General features: G+C 42.8%; 1 protein-coding gene across 6 annotated transcripts in view; it reads left to right on the forward strand.

Annotated features, from left to right (window-relative positions):
- HECW1 (HECT, C2 and WW domain containing E3 ubiquitin protein ligase 1) overlaps positions 1–19982 on the forward strand; it is a 394020-nt gene that overhangs the window by 206751 nt on the left and 167287 nt on the right. For all 6 annotated transcript variants that reach the window (XM_070617193.1, XM_070617192.1, XM_070617194.1 and 3 more), the window contains one exon: positions 742–836. In XM_070617193.1, coding sequence (XP_070473294.1) covers positions 742–836 — 95 coding nt within the window. The remainder of the gene's footprint in view (positions 1–741; positions 837–19982) is intronic.

The raw sequence follows: 19982 nt of genomic DNA on the forward strand, positions 1-19982 counted from the left end.
CCTTATCATCTAATCATCATCATCATCACTAGCATTCACTGAGCGCCTCGTTGAATTCTAAGAACTTTTATTTGCTTGTCTAGCATCTTATGAGGCAGGTATTATGGTTAGTTCTATTGTACAAGGAACATGGGGAAAGGAAAGATAAGTGACTTGCTCAGTGTCTCACAGATTGTCAGTCATGGAGCTGCAATTCAAACCCAGAGTGATTCCCCCGAGGCCCGATCTTTTCTGCTTCCATCTATAGAACTTTGAAGAAAAACAAATTGTGAGGCAAAGAGGTTACTGTTGATGTGTACCAGAGTTTAGAAAATATGCCTCCCATCCATGTATTTCAACAACTTCTCAAAGTCTTCCTACAAATTACCAAGATACAAATCACAATGAAGTAAATTACAGAAAAAACAGACTCGTGTTGGGCGCCAAACCACCTAAAAGCTTAGAACTAAGGGTCTAAGATCAATAACCTCTAATGGAATAGGGTAGATGCTCAGAAGTCTACAGAATGGATTTCACTTGGGTGCAAAAATGCTAAGGCCAAAACAAATCTTGATGACACATTTTTAGAGAGAAGTTAGACTTGTCCATGAGGCCACATGCTGAACCAGCACTGTCAGGTGTGGCCTGCCTGGCCTCTGGGAAGAATTAGGTTCCAGTTTGTGGGTGTCCTCTCTGGTCATGGCTTGCTCTTCCTGGGTTATATTTTATTCTTCTCAGTCCCGTTTTATTTTTGTCTTTCAGCTGAAACTAAGATCTGCTTCAAATACTACCACGGAGTGAGTGGAGCCCTGCGAGCCACCACCCCCAGCGTCACGGTCAAAAACTCGGCGGCTCCCGTAAGTCCCATCTCTTGCTCTTGGGTCAGACGTAACTCTGGTGCTTCTTTACTTTCCCACTTTGTTCTTATGTTTTAGTGTGCGTGTGTGAGTGACTGTGTGGGTGGACACACATATGTGGAGATATATTGCTAGATTATGAATAGATAGGTAGACTGACAGACAGAAACACATCTCAAAATACTGAAAAAGAAATAAGATCCGGGGGCCGGCCGGTGGTGCAGCGGTTAAGTGTGCATGTTCTACTTCGGCGGCCGGGGTTCGCCAGTTCGGATCTCGGGTGCAGACATGGCACTGCTTGGCAAGCCATGCTGTGGTAAGCGTCCCACGTATAAAGTAGAGGAAGATGGGCACGGATGTGAGCTCAGTGCCAGTCTTCCTCAGCAAAAAGAGGAGGATTAGCTCAGGGATAATCTTCCTCAAAAAAAAAAAAGGAAGAAGATCTGAAGGCAAACATTAAAATGCATGCTGCTTTTTGTTAGAGAAATGTTATAACACTTCAGTAGATAGCAAGAGGCTTCTAATAGACTTATGCTTAATAGCAGTGAATAATAAGTCTTTCTTTGGAATACATTTTTTTTTAATTCCTTGGTTTTAAATGTTTGTATTTTCATATGTTTTAATTTCTTTTTAGGCTTATAAATAAGTTTTTGGAATAGAGTTTATAGTCTTCGACTGATTTTAGTCATAGAATTATAAAATGATGGGCCTAGAAAAGACTAGAATCTCTGGTCCTTTTTTTTTCCTTATGAAAATGTGGAAACTGTACCTAAAGAGCTTAAGTCATGTCCCTGAGTTCACACAGTCAGCTAATTACAGATCAGGGGTTGAAATCACGTCTTTTGTTCCCTGCTTTGTGGCTTTGCTCAGTACTGTGGTAACAGATGCCATCTTTTCCTCAATTACAGTCGACTTTTTCTCTTTGTGGTGCTTCTTATCTTAGTTCTTAGTCCACCTGGTTAGGTTGGCTGAAATCTCCTTCAAATGGCATTCCTTTTCCTTTTCACGTAAGTTAAAAATTACTGACTCGGGGAGGCTGAACAAAACTTTTCTGAGTCTATTTGTATGGGCCATCCTCAAAAGAGGGTTCCTGGAAAAGCCAAGGAGGTCCTGATAATGTGTTGCCAATGGTTAAGGCAGAAGGGTCAGCTAAATAGAGGCAGCGAAGCTGGAGTTGGGGCTGAATTGAACCAGAGGCAAGGTGGGCAAAGCAGGAAGGTGTTGAACACACCACAGACAGAGAAGGAAGGAGGCAGGAAGGGGAGTGGAGCTGATGCAGGAAAAGCCTTCCAGATGCAGGCGTGGCTGACTCCGCCACAGCACAGCAAGTCATGTGATGAGACAGTTTCTTGTCAGACACATTGATCCCTCAGCAAAGATAGACCTTGTCCAGTGCTAGGACTGGCCTGTTGGCTCTAGGCTGGAAGGGGAGAGGTGAGTTCCTCACTTCCTTCTGCTCAGGCCTGATGCTGTGAGTGTGGCCAGCCTTGGAATCAGACGAATCCTTATCATCAGGCAAGCTCTTTTTGGAGGAAGCTCTGTGGAGCGTTTGGCTCCTCTGAACTCAGCCTACTGGCGACTCCAGATGTAACCTGCTTCTCAGAACAATGTAAAATGCGATCTACATCATCACAGAGAGACCCAGTGTAAGCCTAAAAGAAAGCAAGACGCCAGCTACCCAGAAAACGGTGTGGAGTTGCACTCTAGACAAGCCCACTATAGAAGCGGGATAAACTGTCAACAAACGTAGTCTTTCCAGGGGCTGCCGACACCAGAAACAAGGACTTACGTCTGAGAAGAGGAAACACCATATGAAGTGATTCAGACATGTTGTTGGACAGGAAGTTTCAGGAGACTGCACTGATTCTCTGTCAGCCTGAGTCCTCTTTGTTACTCCATGAGTGCTTGTACTTAAAACGCAGACAGCTTGAAACGCGTTGACGTGTTGTGTTGCCCTGATGTCATCTCCGTAATGACTCTCTCGTGTAAATCAGTAGACACTTGGGTTGATGCTTTAATATACGCTCCACAGTCAGCTTTTGTTTCTCTTCTTAATCCCGACACGTGTGAGAGCCCAATCGTGAAGGCTATGTGATGCCAGGGCCAGAGAGTAGTCCTCCCGCTGCCTTTTGGAAGAGGAGCACTTGGAGGAGTGGCAGAAGGGAGCACACGGTTTCCTGCAAGACACTATTTTAACGCGCAGCTGGGTTTTACAATACAGTCGCATGTCGCTTAATGACAGGGACACGTTCTGAGAAACGCATGGTTGGGTGAACTTGTCGTTGTGTGAACATCATAGAGGGTACTCACAAACCTAGGATGGCACAGCCTACTACACGCCTAGGCTATGTGGTACTAATCTCATGGGACCACCATTGTGCACATGGTCTGTCATTGACCAAAACGTTGTGATGCAGCGCGTGACAGTGGTTAAACTGTTAGAGGCCCTTCTGGTTCTATAGCACAGTGCACTTTTCAAAGGAGCTTTACTTGCATTATTCTAGTTGATTTCACAGCACATCTGTGAGACAGGTGGGAAGTATCATTTTGGCTAAGTGACCATTTGGCTATCCAGAGATGGGGCTGAATCAGACCTAGCTTACACTTTTTGCAACTCAGTTCAGTTACTAGTATAATCTAGCAGCCTTCTGGGTTAAATAAGCCTTTGCAGTTTGGTCTGGGGACTTAAGCCCTGTCATTGAGAACTCATACTCTAAGTGATAATACATCTGAAATGTCTGGTGCTGGAGTGTGAAAACCCATCGTGCTGATGTGTAGAGTGAGGACGGACCTGCAGCCACTGAGAAGACTTTCAGAGGAGATGCACGTAGGCTGAGTCGGGCAGCATGAATTGGACTTTGCCAGGCCTAGGAGGGAAGTAAGGCCTGGCTGGCAGAAGGGACAGCGTGTGCAAGGGCACAGGGGTATGAAATGCCACAGGCCCGGTAGGGAAGGAAACCTAAATTGTGTTAGGTCTAAAGAACATCTGATTGATTTCATTTTCTCCATATTTCACCCTGTGCTTTGTTTGTATCTTACTGGGAGCACTTAGCATATGTTGTACATTGTTCTTCTGTTTTGTGTAGAAAATCCTTTTCAAAAGTAAGCTCTTCCTCTTAGTACTTTTGCCCATGCTACCTTCCCCTGGTGCATCGCAGGCTCTCTTAATAAGCCCCATGATCGTTTTTTCCTCTCCCCATTTATACATCAAGGGACAGAAATCTGGGGCAGGCATCTCCTGGTAGGGTGGGCATCTTCTGGACAGGATGAGAGCACTCCCTCTGCCTGCTGGATTCTCCTACAGTGTGGGAGATTCAGACACATCTGTAACTATGCTCAGGATGTGTTCCCAGTCCTGAGCACACCACTCCTCACGCCTAATTTCCAAGACTTTCCCAGAGGAGGGTTCGCTTCGCAGTACAGTGGCCACCACGTGTTTCCCTTGTCCCCAGCCGTGCTAAGGCCTGGGAACGGTAGCCTCTGCATACAGAAGATCGGTAGCTGTTGGAGGATGACTCTGGCAGGTTCAGGAGGCTGGGCCTGAGGAGTTGGGGTAACGCCAGCAGAGTGAGGGGCGGACAGAGGACTTTATGTTCCTGCCTTCTCTGGGGCCTAGTGTTAGGAGTCCCCCAGATTAGGGGCCAGACCATGTGTAGTCCAAGAATGTATTTCTTTCTCTGTCTTTGTCAACATCAAAATTTGTGGAAATTCCTTCACAGATTTCGTTATTCTGGGTTGTTCTCATCCTTCCTTCACATTGCTATTGTGTCTATCTATTAACATATTCTGTACTTCTAGCTTTTTCTGTGAGAAATTGGAAATGAACATGGCAGGTTCCGTTCCTTCTTCTACCACTTTAACCCAGTGCCCCTGCAGCCAAGCTTTTGATAATAATTGAACAGTGTAGGTTCAAAGGAAAGTTCTTTGCCAGAACTTGAAATATCTTTTTATAAGTTCATGTTCACAGATTCATTTGCTTTGTCACACCCTTAAGCAGAGGTAGAGTTGACATTCTCCTAAAAAAAAAAAGGCAACTCAGTAGGACATTTCCCTAGGAATACAGCCTAAATTCATACCCTAAGGTGAGATCAGGTCAAGATTTTCCTCCACAAATAGTCTGGGTCTCCTGCACTGACAAACAGGTGATCACTATCCCCTGAGCTCTAAATCGTTACGCTTAGCCATAGTAATATTTGTCTTGGGAATTTTAAAAGCAGATCTTTCCAAAAAATATTTTAAGTCATAATAAAGCAACTGTCGACACAAAGTAACCAATAACCATTCTATAGATAAAAGAGATAAGGTGAGTTTTACTTGAGCCAAACAGGATTATAACCTGGGATGGCCTTTTCCAGAAAGGAAGAAAGCAGTCCGGAGAAACATGGTTTTCAGTGCCCTCTTATACCTTCTTAGAACAAAGAACATCCTTTAAACACGCCCAGGATACATATTCATCAAAGTTTCAAAGAAGTGTTCAGTTGCAAATTAGCAGATCAACTGGACCCTGATGTCTGGAAAGAGACTAATACCCAGCATTACCAATAGGCTGTTACCAATAGGGCGCAGGAGGGGAAGTGTGCATTCTTATCTTCAGAGAATGCATTCTTTACTTTAATGGTTAAAGCAGATGTGTGTTTGATAGGCTATAAATCAGGCTTCTTTAGTTCAAGCCGAATCAGTTTTGAACCCGAAGTTACCCCATATACCTCAATGTGTGAAAATCTCTTGTCACGACCATGGAACAGCTACTTTAAAGTTATGAAGCTTCCTGGAAAATACTCCAACCAATTAGTTGCAACATTAATTCACAGGTCACTGACTGATGTGACCATAGCTAGAATTGTTAGACATAAGCCAATGAATTTGGAAGGCACCTTGGTTTCACAATAGATGATCTTGTGCCCTTGTATTTGGCAGAGATGAAGTGGTAAGACCACTTGTTGATTGAAGCCACTCTTCATAAGCATCAGTCATAACGTCATCAATGTTGGGGTGAAGGTCTCCCAATTTATCAAAGGATCCCCTTCATCCTGTGCGTCCACATGGAGACTCATCTTCACGCCAAAATGCACCAAGAGGGAGTATCCAAAAAATGAATGGAGGAAAACAGAGTTCATCTTCTCTTTTTAACTGGGGTGGACTGTACTGCTCTAGTAAGGAGGGACCCCAGCATTGAGAGCCTCAAGACTCTGGGCAGTGGGTTCATAGCCCCCCAGTCAGAGGTGGCCTTAAACAAACCTTGGGACAGCAGCGTTTCCCACGGGGCTATTTTCTCATAATTTTCGATTTTGAATGAGTTGTGTTATGTCAAGAATTGCTTCTACACAATGAGAGAGGGACTTGGGAAGAGTTCAGAGCCATTTTCCATAAATCATAAGAAAACAGAGCCTTTTAAGGATTTAGTCAAACTGAGCCTTTCATGATCTCACCGGATTCATGCCCTACAATCGTATTCTTAAATCTGCCCTTATTTCCAGTCCTAATTCTGGAAACCTGGCCCCATGACGTTTCGGGAAGATGACACGACATTTATTTTATGACTAGGATTTTATAATAGCCCTAGGAGCCTTTTGTGAACTAATTCTGTTTTGCCTCTTGCCTCACCAACATGTTCATAATTTAGTTTTGCAATATGTCCCCGGTACTTATGAAACCAGACACTAAAATGGAACTTCATCCGCAGTCCTAGGATGAGACAAAAGTCTGTGACTCAGTCCCTAATATTCTGAAAATCAGTTTCTAAATAAAATAATCCCAGTTACACTAGGAGAACAAAAGTCTGAAGTAATATATGGCACAGCAGTCTAATTTTTCATTTCTTTCCTTCATATATATTTCTGTTAGCCTTTCCTTGGGGGAGAATTTAAGAAAACATTTTGATTTGTAGAAGCTGTCAGTCAAATGCTACAGATAAAATGCAATAAATGTAAACTTGAGTGCTTGAGCTAAAATTGCACACATGCTTTATTTACACACTAAGGATCGACATTGCTCAGACATTACTAGAGAGCTTTAGAATGATTTTGGAAGGAGGTGTTTTACAAATCTCCTGACTATTGTAACTTTGAACTGTCTCAATTGCACAAAGTCAAGGGTGGAATGGGAAAGGAGTTGCTAAGGGGGAGAGAGAGAAGTGGGTGGTTAGATATTGGCATAAGAAGTCATTTCTTGAGCTGAAAATCCACAGCCATATTTTGGTTCCTGCTAATCTGGCAAATTGTTTTACGGTGCTCGGAGCCTGCTGCCTCTAATCCTCTTTCTCCAGAACCCACTCCCACCTCCTCAGTACCCGCCGCTCCCCCAAGACATGCGGTACTCTGATCCCCAACCCTGGAAGTTTGCTCCAAACATAGTTATTTTTACATCTTTGTAAAGCCTGTGAAGCCTATGGCTTCAATAATTCATTTATTTATTCAGGAAATATTTATGAGTGAGCTCTTCTCTGCTAACCACTAGGCGTACAAAACTGAACAAGTTAAATCCTCATCCTCATGAAACCATCTGCCTGGGGTGGGAATAAGTGAGCAGTGGGGAGAGAGACAAGAAAACAGGCAATAACAAGGGACCATTCTAAGCACTGTGGGAGTGGACATACAGGGAACTCTGGGAAGACCCAGGATGGGCAGGCCCAGAACGTGAAGGAAGGCTTTCTAGGTGGAGTGGACCAAATCATGTGCACACCGTATCTAGGATTCCTGATCAAGCCCTTTATTTTTTCTATGCTAATTGCACCCAGAGTGTAAGGTCACGTTGCTCACATGTGCATCTTCAGCAAAAATACTTTGAAGTTTTGATTAGACTAAAGCAGGGAGACATTTAGACATTTGTATTTTGGTTAACACATCAGGTAGCCTTGTGCTTCTAGAAGAGAAAGAAGAGGAAGGGAAGTCAAAGCCACGTTAGGCATCGTTTCGTAGAGAATCTACCCGGGCCCTGCCCACCATCACAACTCGAGGGACCCCGGAAGTTTGGATTCCATCCTGGCCCAACATTAAGAAATTTGTTCAGTTTTAGGAGAAGAGGTTAAAGTTCACTCTAAAGTGGCATTTTGGGGTCCTCAGTCTGGAGGTGTTGTTCCCTGATAAGCTTTCCCACCAGCCTCGTTTCAGCTCCCTTAGTGCAGGGATGGTTTACATCCTTCCTTTCTAGGGTACAAGAAGCAAAACGCCAAATCATATTCTGTGATCACCAATGGTTAGTTCTAAACCTTCTCTTCAAGTCTGATTTTCTGTAGAAACCACATTAGAAAAAAATCAGAAGCAAATCACTAATAGAAAGTGGAAATCCTCTCCATGTTTCTAAGAGCCGTGTTCTTACATGGGAGTCGGGATATCTGTGAAGCCCTGATGTTATGTGGATGTGTTTGTGCCTGTTCCTGGGGAGTGGATCCAAGGCATTCATCAGATTCACAGGGTTCGTGGTCTCAGAAAGCTTAGGGGCCACAGTTACAGGAAACACCAATGTCACTCTTTGCTGATGTGGAGACCGAATTTATTAGGCTTTGTACTGTTACACTTCTACTTTTGCCTTTATTGGAGTAAATATTCTAGTCTTTGGCAATTCTCTATAAAGCCAGGAATGTTCTTCCTGAAAGGAAACAGGTAGTAAATACCTAGGTAAGAGATCCAGACCTAGAAAAGAGATGAATCTTCACATAAATATATCCAATGAGCCAGCTACAGGAGGACATGAAAATTAAATGAAGACCTCTTAAATGGAAGGCTTTTTTATTCTTTTTCTGCAGCAGGATACAAATGTTAACTTCTCAGGGATTAGAGGCAAGGAGTCTGGCACAGAGTAAGCAAATCAAGAAAATGTTTGTTTTCCCTAAAACAAAGCAAAATGGGTGAATTCATAGGTGAAGTCTTTCAAATGATTGAGGTATTGATAAATCTGATATGATTTAAACTTTCGAGAGCAAAAGGAAAGAAAAGAAGCTTCCAAAATAATTTTCCTTAGCCACCATAACACTGACACCAGAATTGCCAAAGATAGCACTAAACTGGAAAACTATAGGCCAGTCTTATTGATAAATATAAATATAAAAACCTTAAGTTACATATTGGCAAATAGATTTCAAAAGTACCTTAAAATAATTGGACTACATGAGCATCATGCCCAGCTTATAATGTTGCCTCAATATTCAGAAAGCTATTATTACAATAAACTTTATTAATAGAAAGCCACATCACCGTCTCCATAGATACAAAAAAGGCATCTGAGGGGCCAGCCTGGTGGCGCAGCGGTTAAGTTCGCATGTTCTGCTTCGGCGGCCCGGGGTTCGCCGGTTCAGATCCCAGTTGGGGGCTTGCACACCACTTGGTAAGCCATGCTGTGGCAGGCATCCTGCATGTAAAGTAGAGAAAGATGGGCACAGATGTTAGCTCAGGGCCAGTCTTCCTCAGCAAAAAGAGGAGGATTGGCGGCAGATGTTAGCTCAGAGCTAATCTTCCTCAAAAAAAGAGAGAGAGAGAGAATGAGAAGACAAGCCACACTGGGAGAAAATATTTACAAAAGACATATCTGATAAAAGACTGTTATCCAAAATATCCAAAGAACTCTTAAAACTCAACAATAAGAAAATGAACAACTCAATTTAAAAATGGGCAAAAGATCTAAACAGAGACCTGACTAAAGAACATATACAGATGGCAAATAAGCATGTGAAAAGACACTCCGCATCATATGTCATCAGGGAAATGCAAGTTAAAACGACGATGAGACATCACTACACACCTGTTGGAATGACTAAAATCCGAAACACTGGCAACACCAAATGCTGGTGAGGATGTGAGGCAGCAGGAACTCACTTTCATTGCTGGGGGGAATGCAAAATGGTGCAGCTACTTTGGGAGACGGTTTGGCAGTTTCTTACAAAACCAGACATACTCTTATCATGTGATCCCAGTGATCACACTCTTTAGTGTTTACCCAAATGGGCTGAAAACTTAAGTCCATACAGAAACCTGCACACAGATGTTTACTGCAGCTTTATTCATAATTGCAAAACCTTGGAAGCAACGAAGATGTCCTTTAGTAGGGGAGTAGATAAAATAAACTATGGTACATCTGGATCATAGAATATTATTATGCGCTATCAAGCTATGAAAAGGCATGGAAGAATCTTAAATGAATATTACTAAGTGAAAGAACCCAATCTAAAAAGGTTGCATGCCTTATGATTCCAACTGTATGACATTCTGGAAAAGGCAAAACCACAGAAGCAGTAAAAAGATGAGCGGTTGCCAGTGGTTGGGGGAGGGAGAGCTGAACAGGAGAGGCACAGAGATTTTGAGGGCAGTGAAACTATTCCACATGATACTATAATGGTGGATACATACATATTATTATACGTTTGTTCAAACCCATGAAATGTACAACACCAAGAGTAAGCCCTAATGAAAACCAGGGACTTTGAGTGATAACGATGCATCAATGTATGTTCATCAGTTGTAACAAATGTACCACTGTGGTGGGGGATGTTGATAACGGAGGAGGTCATGCATGTGTAGGAGCAGGGAGTATGGAGGAACTCTCTGTGCTTTCTGCTCGATTTTGCTGTGAACTTAGAACTGCTTTTGAAGAATAAAGTCAATTCAAAAAAAAAAGTGCTTCAATCAGAAAGCAAAAATTAAAAATTTCGATGGCACCCAGGGATGATGAGGCTGTGGGAGAAGTGTGTGTACGCTATTGGGTCCATTTTTCTTGAGGCAATTTGGCAATATATATAAAATTTATCAAAATTTTTCTTGGGCGTATTTGCAAAAGATCTTTGAGATATAAGTACAAGAACATTCGTTGCTGCATTGTGGGAATAGCAACAACAAGGACACCAAATTGTCCACATTTGCAAGACTGGATGTTACAGCCCAAGGGGAGAAGAATGAGGGCATCCAATGGTGATTATGGGGAAAGTTCCTCAATATGTTTTATCAAGTGAAAAAGCAAGGCATAGAACAGTGCTTTTAATATTACCCTACTTATGTAAAATTTTTATTAATAGTTAGAAAGGTAAGTATAAAATTATTTTCAGGAAAGGATAACAAGAAATGAGTAACAATGGCTACCTCTAAGGATTTTGTGAGGGTGGGGTGAGTGTCTTCATGAGCGGGCATTCACTTATTATTCTGAACCTATTTTTACCTGTTTATGTTCTCCAACAATGGATTTCTTTCCATTTTTACCCGTTTGTATTTTCTAACAATAGATTCCTTAAAAAAAATGTTTTTTCATTGTGGTAAAATATATATAACAATATTTACCATTTTAACTATTTTTAAGTGTACCGTTCACTATCATTAATTACATCCACATTATTGTGCAACCATCACCACCATCCATCTCCAGAACTTTTGCATCTTCCCAAACTGAAGCTCTGTACCCATTCAACACGCCCCTTTCCACCTCTCCCCAGGCCCTGGCAACTACCTTGACTGCTGTCTCTGTAAATAGACTGCTCTAGGCGTCTCATATGAGTGGAATCATTCAGTGTTTGTCCTTTTGTGATTGTCTTCAAAGTTCATCCATGTTGTAGCATGTGTCAGAATTTTCTTCCTTTTAAAGGCTGAGCAACATTCTCTTGTATGCATATCCCACATTTGTTTACCCATTTCTCATCCATCGATGGACTCTCGGGTTGTTTGGTGTAGATATTTTTAGGGAGGACTCCATTGGTATTTTGGGCAGGAAAATTACTTGTCGTTGCTTTCCTTGCATTGAAGGATGTTATTGTCGCTCATTATCTATAAAAAGTATTCTGTGGTTCGGATGAAGAGAAACGTTAAGAAAACACAGAGTTTGGCTCCTTCTGGAGTAAATTCAATGCGATGAACAGATGGAAATCCTAGAAAATTTCACTTATGTTCTCAACATGATTCAAAAGAACATTGCGTCTTTGAAACCTCATAAGAGAGTGATGAGAGGTAAGAAGGGACAGTGAGGAGTTGACCGGGCCACCTTTTGGCTCACTGTTATAGAGGCGTGACTTAGAAACCACAGGCCAAGGAATTACTGAATTAGAAAACAAACTAAGAAAATTCACCCCAAGCCCAGCAGGAATAGGAGATGAAAAGAGAGAGAATAAAAGAGACCTAGAGATCAAATCTTTGGACAATTGGAATTTCCAGAAAAGAAAATACATAGAAAAAAGTAATAGCCAATGAAATAAAAGATGAAAATATTTTCTGATATTAAAAAAATGCACTTCAGACTTAAAATAGAAAGCCCTAATCATATTTCAAATACCTAGAATTTATATAATAAAATACATGCATATGTTCATGGTAGAAAATTCAGTAAACACACAAATAAGAAGAAAAAATAATGCAGCAAGCTCATGGAACTACACAGTCAGGTATTTCTGGAAGAATTTTCAAACTGAAGAATCCTATAAATAAGCAGGAGAAAATGTCAGGATACCTAGAAAATAACAAAAGCCAAGAAACTTTGAAAGTCCTCTCCCCAGCCCTAAACTTGGCAAGATGACTATTTAAAGGAAACACTTTGTTTTCTACTGTGCCAGTGGTCAAAGATGTGTGAGGGCAACGGAAGGCAGATATTCTCAAGCATGTAAGAAGACAGAAATTGCCCACACATCAAAGAGACAATTTCGGGTTCCAGGAAGCTGTGGATGGAAGAGACTAGAAGTGAATAAGGAAGCTGGTTAGCTATAAAGAGATAAGGCAAAATAATTGCAAGGTTCGTTATTATCTTATTATTCAAATATATATTATATGATTTACTGCATGAATGGATTAAGCAAAAAACACTTTACCTCAATAATCAAAAGGCATTTTTTTAAAAAACTCTTTAAATAGCAAGATTTGCCATGGTCAGGAATATTTGTTTACACCAAAAGGCAGTGATTGCGCATGTAGGTTTGACCTGTTGATGTTGACAATGTAGCTTGTTAGATGGAATCCATTGGAATGTGTCTTGTTATGTCACTAAGCTTCACCAACACTTCCTGACTGGTTTGTAAAGGGTCCCTGAGCCGCGACGAGGACTAACCATGGTGACTGGCTCAGTGGGCTAGGGCTGCCGTAACAGAATGCCACAGACTGTGGGGCTTAAACAACAGACATTCCTTTTCTCATATTTCTGGAAGCTGGAAGTCCAAGGTCAAGGCGTCTGCAGGTTTGGTCTCTCCTGGGGCCTCTCTCCTTGGCTTGCAGACGGCTGTCTTCTCCCTCTGTCCTCACACCGCCTTTTCTCTGTGTGCTCACGGGCTGGTGTCTCTCTCTCTCTTCTCATAAGGACCTATTGGATTAGGACCCCACCCTCAAGACCTTATTAACCTTAATTACCTCTTTAAGGCCCTATCTCCAAGTGCATTGGGGGTCAGCGCTTCAACAGATGCATTTGGGAGAGACACAATTTAGTCCATAACAGAGACCCACTGTCTCTTTGGGCTGACTTGACAAAGTCTACTCCAGCCATCTGCTCACAGTGTCTGTGCTCCAGAAATAGTCGTATAGCTATCGATCTATAAAACATTTTATATATATATATATATAAAACGTTTTATATAATAACATAATAACATAATAAAATTTATATAATAACAAAAAAATGTTTTTTATATATATATATGTATATGCATTAAAATGCAAGGATTTGATTCTAATTTTGGGGACTCTTTAATGAAACAACACTAGAGAAGACTCCTGATCTAAAAGCACCAGTCCCATCTCCCTGGTCATATAAATAAAAATATACATATGCACATTTGTATATACAATTGTATATATATGAAATTTTCTTTTCATTTTATTTTTATTTCCATGACCTTGATTATCTCCAACACAGTCCAGCAAACCAAATATATACTCATCCATTGCAATGCTTGGCCACGAAACACTAGAGATTTTTAAAATTAAAATTAGCATCAAAATAAGTATATAGGATGTCACTATTTTTAACATTTAAAAAGTGCATAAATAGTATATGCTCTTTGGAAATACATGTAAACGAAAAGAAAAATATCACCCATAATTCCCCACTCAAGAAGCCTCAGGAAAATAGAGAAATTAAGGGTTTTTGATTATCTCTGGCCCTGGAGCCAGTGTTTGGAGTAAACTTGACAAGTCTCCGGGGGGCGGTCGGGGTCTCAGCCAGCATCTGGGTTATGTTGACTCTCGTGGCCATCTGGCACAGTGCCTTTTACACATTTAGTGCCCAATAAATGGCCATCAGGTTGGCAAAAGTCTAGCTAAAGACATCATTCTGGTTTTTAAATCCTAAAGGGCCTTTCTATAAAAACTCTTTTTATTACCACTTCATTGAAGGATAAGAAATTTCAAATCCAAAATTCCTGATTCCGGATTTGCAACTTTCAGCTCCAGTGTTTAACTCAAGGGTCACACTCTGGAAAAAACTTCCCTTCAAGGAAAAGTCTTGAGAGAAAGGAGATTCTTACTTCGCAAGGATCTCACAGAGCTGACATGAGTAAATGAAATCGGACTCATAAGCAGATGAATGAATGCAGTGCGTAAAGCTTTCTGGTAGATCAGAGACACCTGGGACTCAGTTCCTCCCCTCTTCAAGCAGAAGAATAACCCCTGGCCACACATGGTTTGATGTGGGCCAGAGAGAAGGCAACCCAAGCCAGCCTCCTCTCCCATCCAGGGGGCCCACCTTTCCCTTTTGCCAACCACGTTTTCAAACTTTATTTCGTCTTCTGCAGGTATCACGTGCAGCAAGCTGCTGTCAGTCCTTCTGCCTTTCTTGGCCTGCGAGGAAGGTGAAGTTCAGGTTGACTAACCAGTGGATTAATCTGATCTCTTGGTTTCTTTGCTTCAAAACACATAACAAGACTGACCCAAGTTGCGAAGCCTTCAAAATACGCTTACTCAAGACTTCGCTGTTCACTGTGCAACCTCACCCTGCCCCCTCACAATAATTAATCTCGGCTCCTGGTAGATCATTAAGGTCCCAGTCCCACCTCCTTCAGCCACCGGAACTGGGCCGTGAAGGGCCCCTGGATTTAAGGTGCTGCGGCTGACTGAGGAGCCAGGACCAGCGCTTCAGATCAGGCGTCTTCTCCAGTGTTTTTCATGAAAGAGTCCCAAAAAGTCAGAATCAAATCCTTGCATTTTAACCCACAGAAATGAATTTTTTTTTCTCCTTTGGAGTTTTCCTGTGTTGCTTTTAACAAAGATGGCAGAGGCCCTTAAGTCAGCCAAGTGCTCAGGCATGTTGCCAGGGTGTAAAGGCCCCTATCTGTGCTCCTGCCAAAGGGAAGGCAGACTTGTCGGGCAGCCCTGGGTCGGAAGCACAAGTCTGATCCTCGGGGTCTTCTCAGCCCGCCCCTCTGTGGATCATCCCTCTGTCCGCACTCTTGACTGCAACCATCGTTTAGGAAAAATGGCTGCTCTGTCAGTACCCAAAGATGACTACATTTCAGAGGAGGTTAGTAGAAATTTAGCGTTAAGGCTTCGGTGTATTGATGCATTTATTTATACATCCGAATGGATGCATTTACACATAATCACTAACAGCTTGTTTTAAAGAGTTCCTTGAATTTAACTGGAGCCTATTATCTCTCTCCTACATTGCCAGTTCTCCTCTCTTCTCCACCTTTCCCATCTCAGCACATAACATCTCTGCTCAAAACTGGCTTTCTTTCCATAGCATTCTTTCTGGAGCCTTCAAGTCCTAGCTGCTCTCCCTCTGCCTACGCCACCACCTCCTATTCCACTTCATTCTGGCCTCACTGGTTGTCTTTCTTTGTTTTTTTAATTTTTATTTTTTATTTATTTTTTTTTTTTGAGGAGGGTTAGCCCTGAGCTAACATCTGCTACCAATCCTCCTCTTTTTTGCTGAGGAAGACTGCCCTGAACTAACATCCATGCCCATCTTCCTCTACTTTATTTGTGGGACGCCTGCCACAGCATGACTTGCCAAGCGGTGCCGTGTCCACAGCTGGGATCTGAACCAGCGAACTCGGGCTGCCAAAGCGGAACATGCAAACTTAACCACTGCACCACCGGGCCGGCCCCACTGGTTGTCTTTCTGACCCTTGGATGCAGCAAGCTCATCTGCCCCCAGGGCCTTCACACGTCATGTTTCTCTGGTTGGAACATTTCTCCCAGATAGTTAAATGATTTACTCCTTCTCTTCATTTAGTACTTTTCTCAAATGCCACTTCCGAGGAGTGGCCTTCCATGACCCTGTGTCTCAAATTTTCTCCACACGCCTCCAGTCACTCTCCATTCTCTACCATGTCTGCTTTTGTTCACGCTGCTTGTGTTGTAATTTGTTTGTGTTTGTCCCCCTATTAAAGACATGACCTCTGGGGTCAGGGATGGGCCTGCCTACCCTGTTCAGGGCTGTTCCCCAGCACCAGCTAGGCCAGCACCTGGCATGTGGCAAGCACTCCATAAAATATTTGTACCCAGTGGGCCTGGTCCAAGCCCTGCACAGGCCACTTAATAACTTGGTGGCCTTGGACAAGTTATTTAATTTCTTTGAGGCTCTATTTATGAATCTACAATGAAATAGATGGGTGGTAAAAATGGGACCCATTTCACAGGACTGTTGAAAGGTTGTGGATGAGGATGAGGTGAAATGATGCCTCTGATGTTCTCAGCACTTGCCCAGCGGATGGTAAGTACACAGTAAGAGTTCATTTCTATTGAGTCTCATGAGCTGATTCAATAACTGTCTCTCTGTGGAGGTACGCCAGCTCTCTGGTTGCAAAATACATAGATTTCAGTATCAGTATGATATAGAGAAGCTAAATGCATATTTGGACAATATATGGAAAGTTTGAAAGTCCCCAAAATAGTGAGTTACTGTCTATAGGCAAGGGCTTAATTCCTTCCTTCAAGCCGATTTTTTTTAAAGGAATTCACTGCCCCTGGCATAGTACCTGTGAAATAAATGGATGAATGGATGAACAGACGGATGGATGAGTAGTTCAAAATGGTGGCTGAACTGTTTTTTTATTTTAACAAATATGGAAGAAAAGCACTGGATCAGAAGTACTATAGATTACTTCTAGAGCACAAGTGAGTCTTGTTAGAGACTTTGTCTTCGAAAATCACAATTTAGGCAACAGAGCGGGGGCCGTGGCTTTCCACATGGCCCCCGGGAATGCAGAAGGGGGTTGGTGTGGGGTTCTCAGATGCTGCCCAGTATTTAATGGAAGAGCAAGAAGTCTTCTGCCATATGTGAGAGAAGGGGAGGTACCCACTCATCCCACGATCGCTCATCACTTATAGGGAGTAGGAGCCCCACACACATCTGGAGGGATGTCTGCGGCTGCTGGGGTGCCAGGGGCCCCTGAGGTGGCAGAGTGCTGGGGGGCTAACAGGCCTGTCCTTGGACCCTATGGGCTTTTCCTAGCATTTCTCAGGAGATGAGCATCCCTGTGGCATGTCATGGGACAAAAGACATTGCACTAGAGAGAAACACTGTTTTTGCCTAGAACTTAAATATATCTTTACCTGGGAATACATCTTAGAAGTTTTAAAGCAAGTCAGGGAGAGGGAAAAGGTTTGTGTGAAAGCAAAATCATTTTTTAGGCATCTTTTCAGGAATATCTTTCATCTAGTGAGGAGTAAAGATTGTCACGTTGCCGCCATACACTCGCATGGATGAACCATGCCCATCCCTCTCTGGATGGTCCCTCATGCTGCTCCTCTGTTTGGTCAGAGGCAGTGGGTGGCTGCAAAGAGCTCTGTGCAAAAGGCTGTCCTTTCGTTTCACTAAACACACTCTTTGACCTGGATGGAACAGCAATTGACATACTCCCTGTGCTTTAGTTTACCAAAGGTTTCGTGGTAAATTAACTTAATAGCTGTTTTTAAAAAATAGAGTTAAAGCAGTTTCTGCTTCCAACCTCATATGCTTAGATGCAAAGAGCTAACTCTTGTCACTCCTGCATCCTTAGCCAGACTTGCTGGTGGTAAAGGACAAAACTCAGGCCTGGAAGGACAATGATTTTGAGGAATTTCATTATCTGTAAGAAACAGATTCTAAATTCAAAAAGAATACAAAGAAAGAGATCACTTAAAGGGACTCCTCTCTTTTCCTCGGTGTCCTCTTCCAGTCACCGGGTTCCACCCATTTACCACCGAACAGTACAGGCCCCCTTCTCTCCATCATCCCATCACATTTTTAGGCCCCTCACTGCTATTCACTTGAATCATTGCAGCTGCTCCAAATTAGCCTCTCTGCTTCCATCTTGTGCCTTCTCACTTCATGGTTCTCAGCCTGGAGTGCACCCTGGACTCACCTGGGGAGCTTTAAAAAGGATGCATGCCAGTCATGCACCCAGAGGGTCTGCCTGCCCGGGCCTGGAGAGGCCTGGTGCCCCTACAGAAAACCCCAGTGCTGCCTCCAGGCCGCGGCTAAGCGGGGCTTCAGCGCACAATCTCAGCATTGCTTTCCCCGAGCCAGAGTATCTCCTGTCGTCTGCAATGAGTGTGTATTACTTTTTAAAGTGAGATTTATCATTCAAATAAAAGCATTATTTAACAAAAAATAACAAAACAAAACTTTCAGTGGCTTTCTCTTGCTTGTAGGGTAAAGTTCAAATTCCTAAACATAGACCACAATAAAAAGTAAAAATAAAACACCAATAAATTAAAATGTCCAAAACATGGCACAACCAGCCTCCGTTTCCTGTCTCCTGCAGAGCCTCACAGCCACCACACATTCCAGCACAGGGATGTGGCAGGACTGGTGGCTCCCGGAATACCAGGCTGGTCTGCATCTCCTGCCTTGCGGCTGAGATCCCCTCCACCTACAGCATCCTTCCTCCCCTGGCTCATTCCTTCTCATCCAGAGATACCCAGTTCAGGAATGTTCAGCCTCTGGAGCAAACTTCGGCCATACCTCCAACTACAGGGTATTGAAGCAACCTGTTGCTCTGTCTGTCAAAGATCAGTTCCTTAACGGAAGATGCCACATCCCCTGTGGCATTCACAGGCCCTCAGGAGAGATGACACTGGGTGAGCCTCCCCCTGTGACGCACACAGCAGCCCCCGGCCCACCACTCTAACTGCCCTTCCCCCTGTCATGTACTTTTGTGGCACCTTCCCCCAACTGCTGTCCCAAATTCTGGCTTTCAGAGTATATTCTGGCATGGTTTGACTTTAATAAAAGCATGACTGACCAATGCATAAGCACACAGAATGGTTGCAGGTATGGAAGGAATGTGGGGTCATAAAAGGATTGTTACTTAAGGCGAGGTTATGATCCCAGGAGACTAGAGAGGTAAGTCTTATGCATATAATATATAACATAAATTATTCTATGTGATGTGTATTATACATACACGCGTTTTCAAAAAGTCGGGAAACAGAATAAATTCATTTTTAGAAAGTAGGTCAGTTTTATTTCCAAGTAATATAGTTTATATGTTAAAGCAGTGGATACAATTGTTAATCATGAGCTGCCAATTTCTTGCCCCTACAAAGTGTACAAAAAGTCTGGAAACACAGGGAAAATGTGTGTGTGTGTGCATGTGCATGCACACATGCTCTGCCTTGCTCCAGAAAGGATTTCAGACCATTTGCAGAATACATGAGCATGTACTTTTAGCCAATGAAGAGTGGGGCTCCAGGATCAGGTGAATGTGCCCATGACAATGGTGGGCACATGTTTTACAGGGGCTGTGGTGGGGGCTGATCTCTATGTGTTCAGGTGGTCCTTGCTGAAAAAGGAAGAAGGCCAGGTATACAGTTCATGGTTTCCAGGGGGCTGAAAACTGATCTCACTTGCTCAGGAGAAATTCAACTGTTATCGGTTCTAAGATCAGGCAGATATTTCTCCCAAGGCAAAAGAGTGTGTTGAAAATGAGCTCTGGCTCATAAAGGAAAGAGAGGGGAGAAGGTTGTGTTGGTTTCATATTGTTGCATAACAGATTACTGCAAAGTTTGCAGCTTAAAACAACACGTAGTGTCTCACAGACCTGTAGGTCAGAAGTCCAGCACAGGATGGCGGGATTCTCTGCTCAGTGTATTGCAAGGTAAATACTTGAAATCAAGGTATCAGCCAGGCTGAGTGCTCATCTGGAAGTTCTGGGAGAAATCTTACTTTCCAGCTCAGTCTTGTGGTTGGAAGAATTCAGTTCCCTATGATTGTAGGACTGAGGTTCTCATTTGCTCGTTGACTGTTCGGCTTCTATACGCTGCCCAC

This window comes from Equus przewalskii, chromosome 4 (assembly GCF_037783145.1).
Source record: "Equus przewalskii isolate Varuska chromosome 4, EquPr2, whole genome shotgun sequence".
NCBI lineage: Eukaryota > Metazoa > Chordata > Mammalia > Perissodactyla > Equidae > Equus > Equus przewalskii.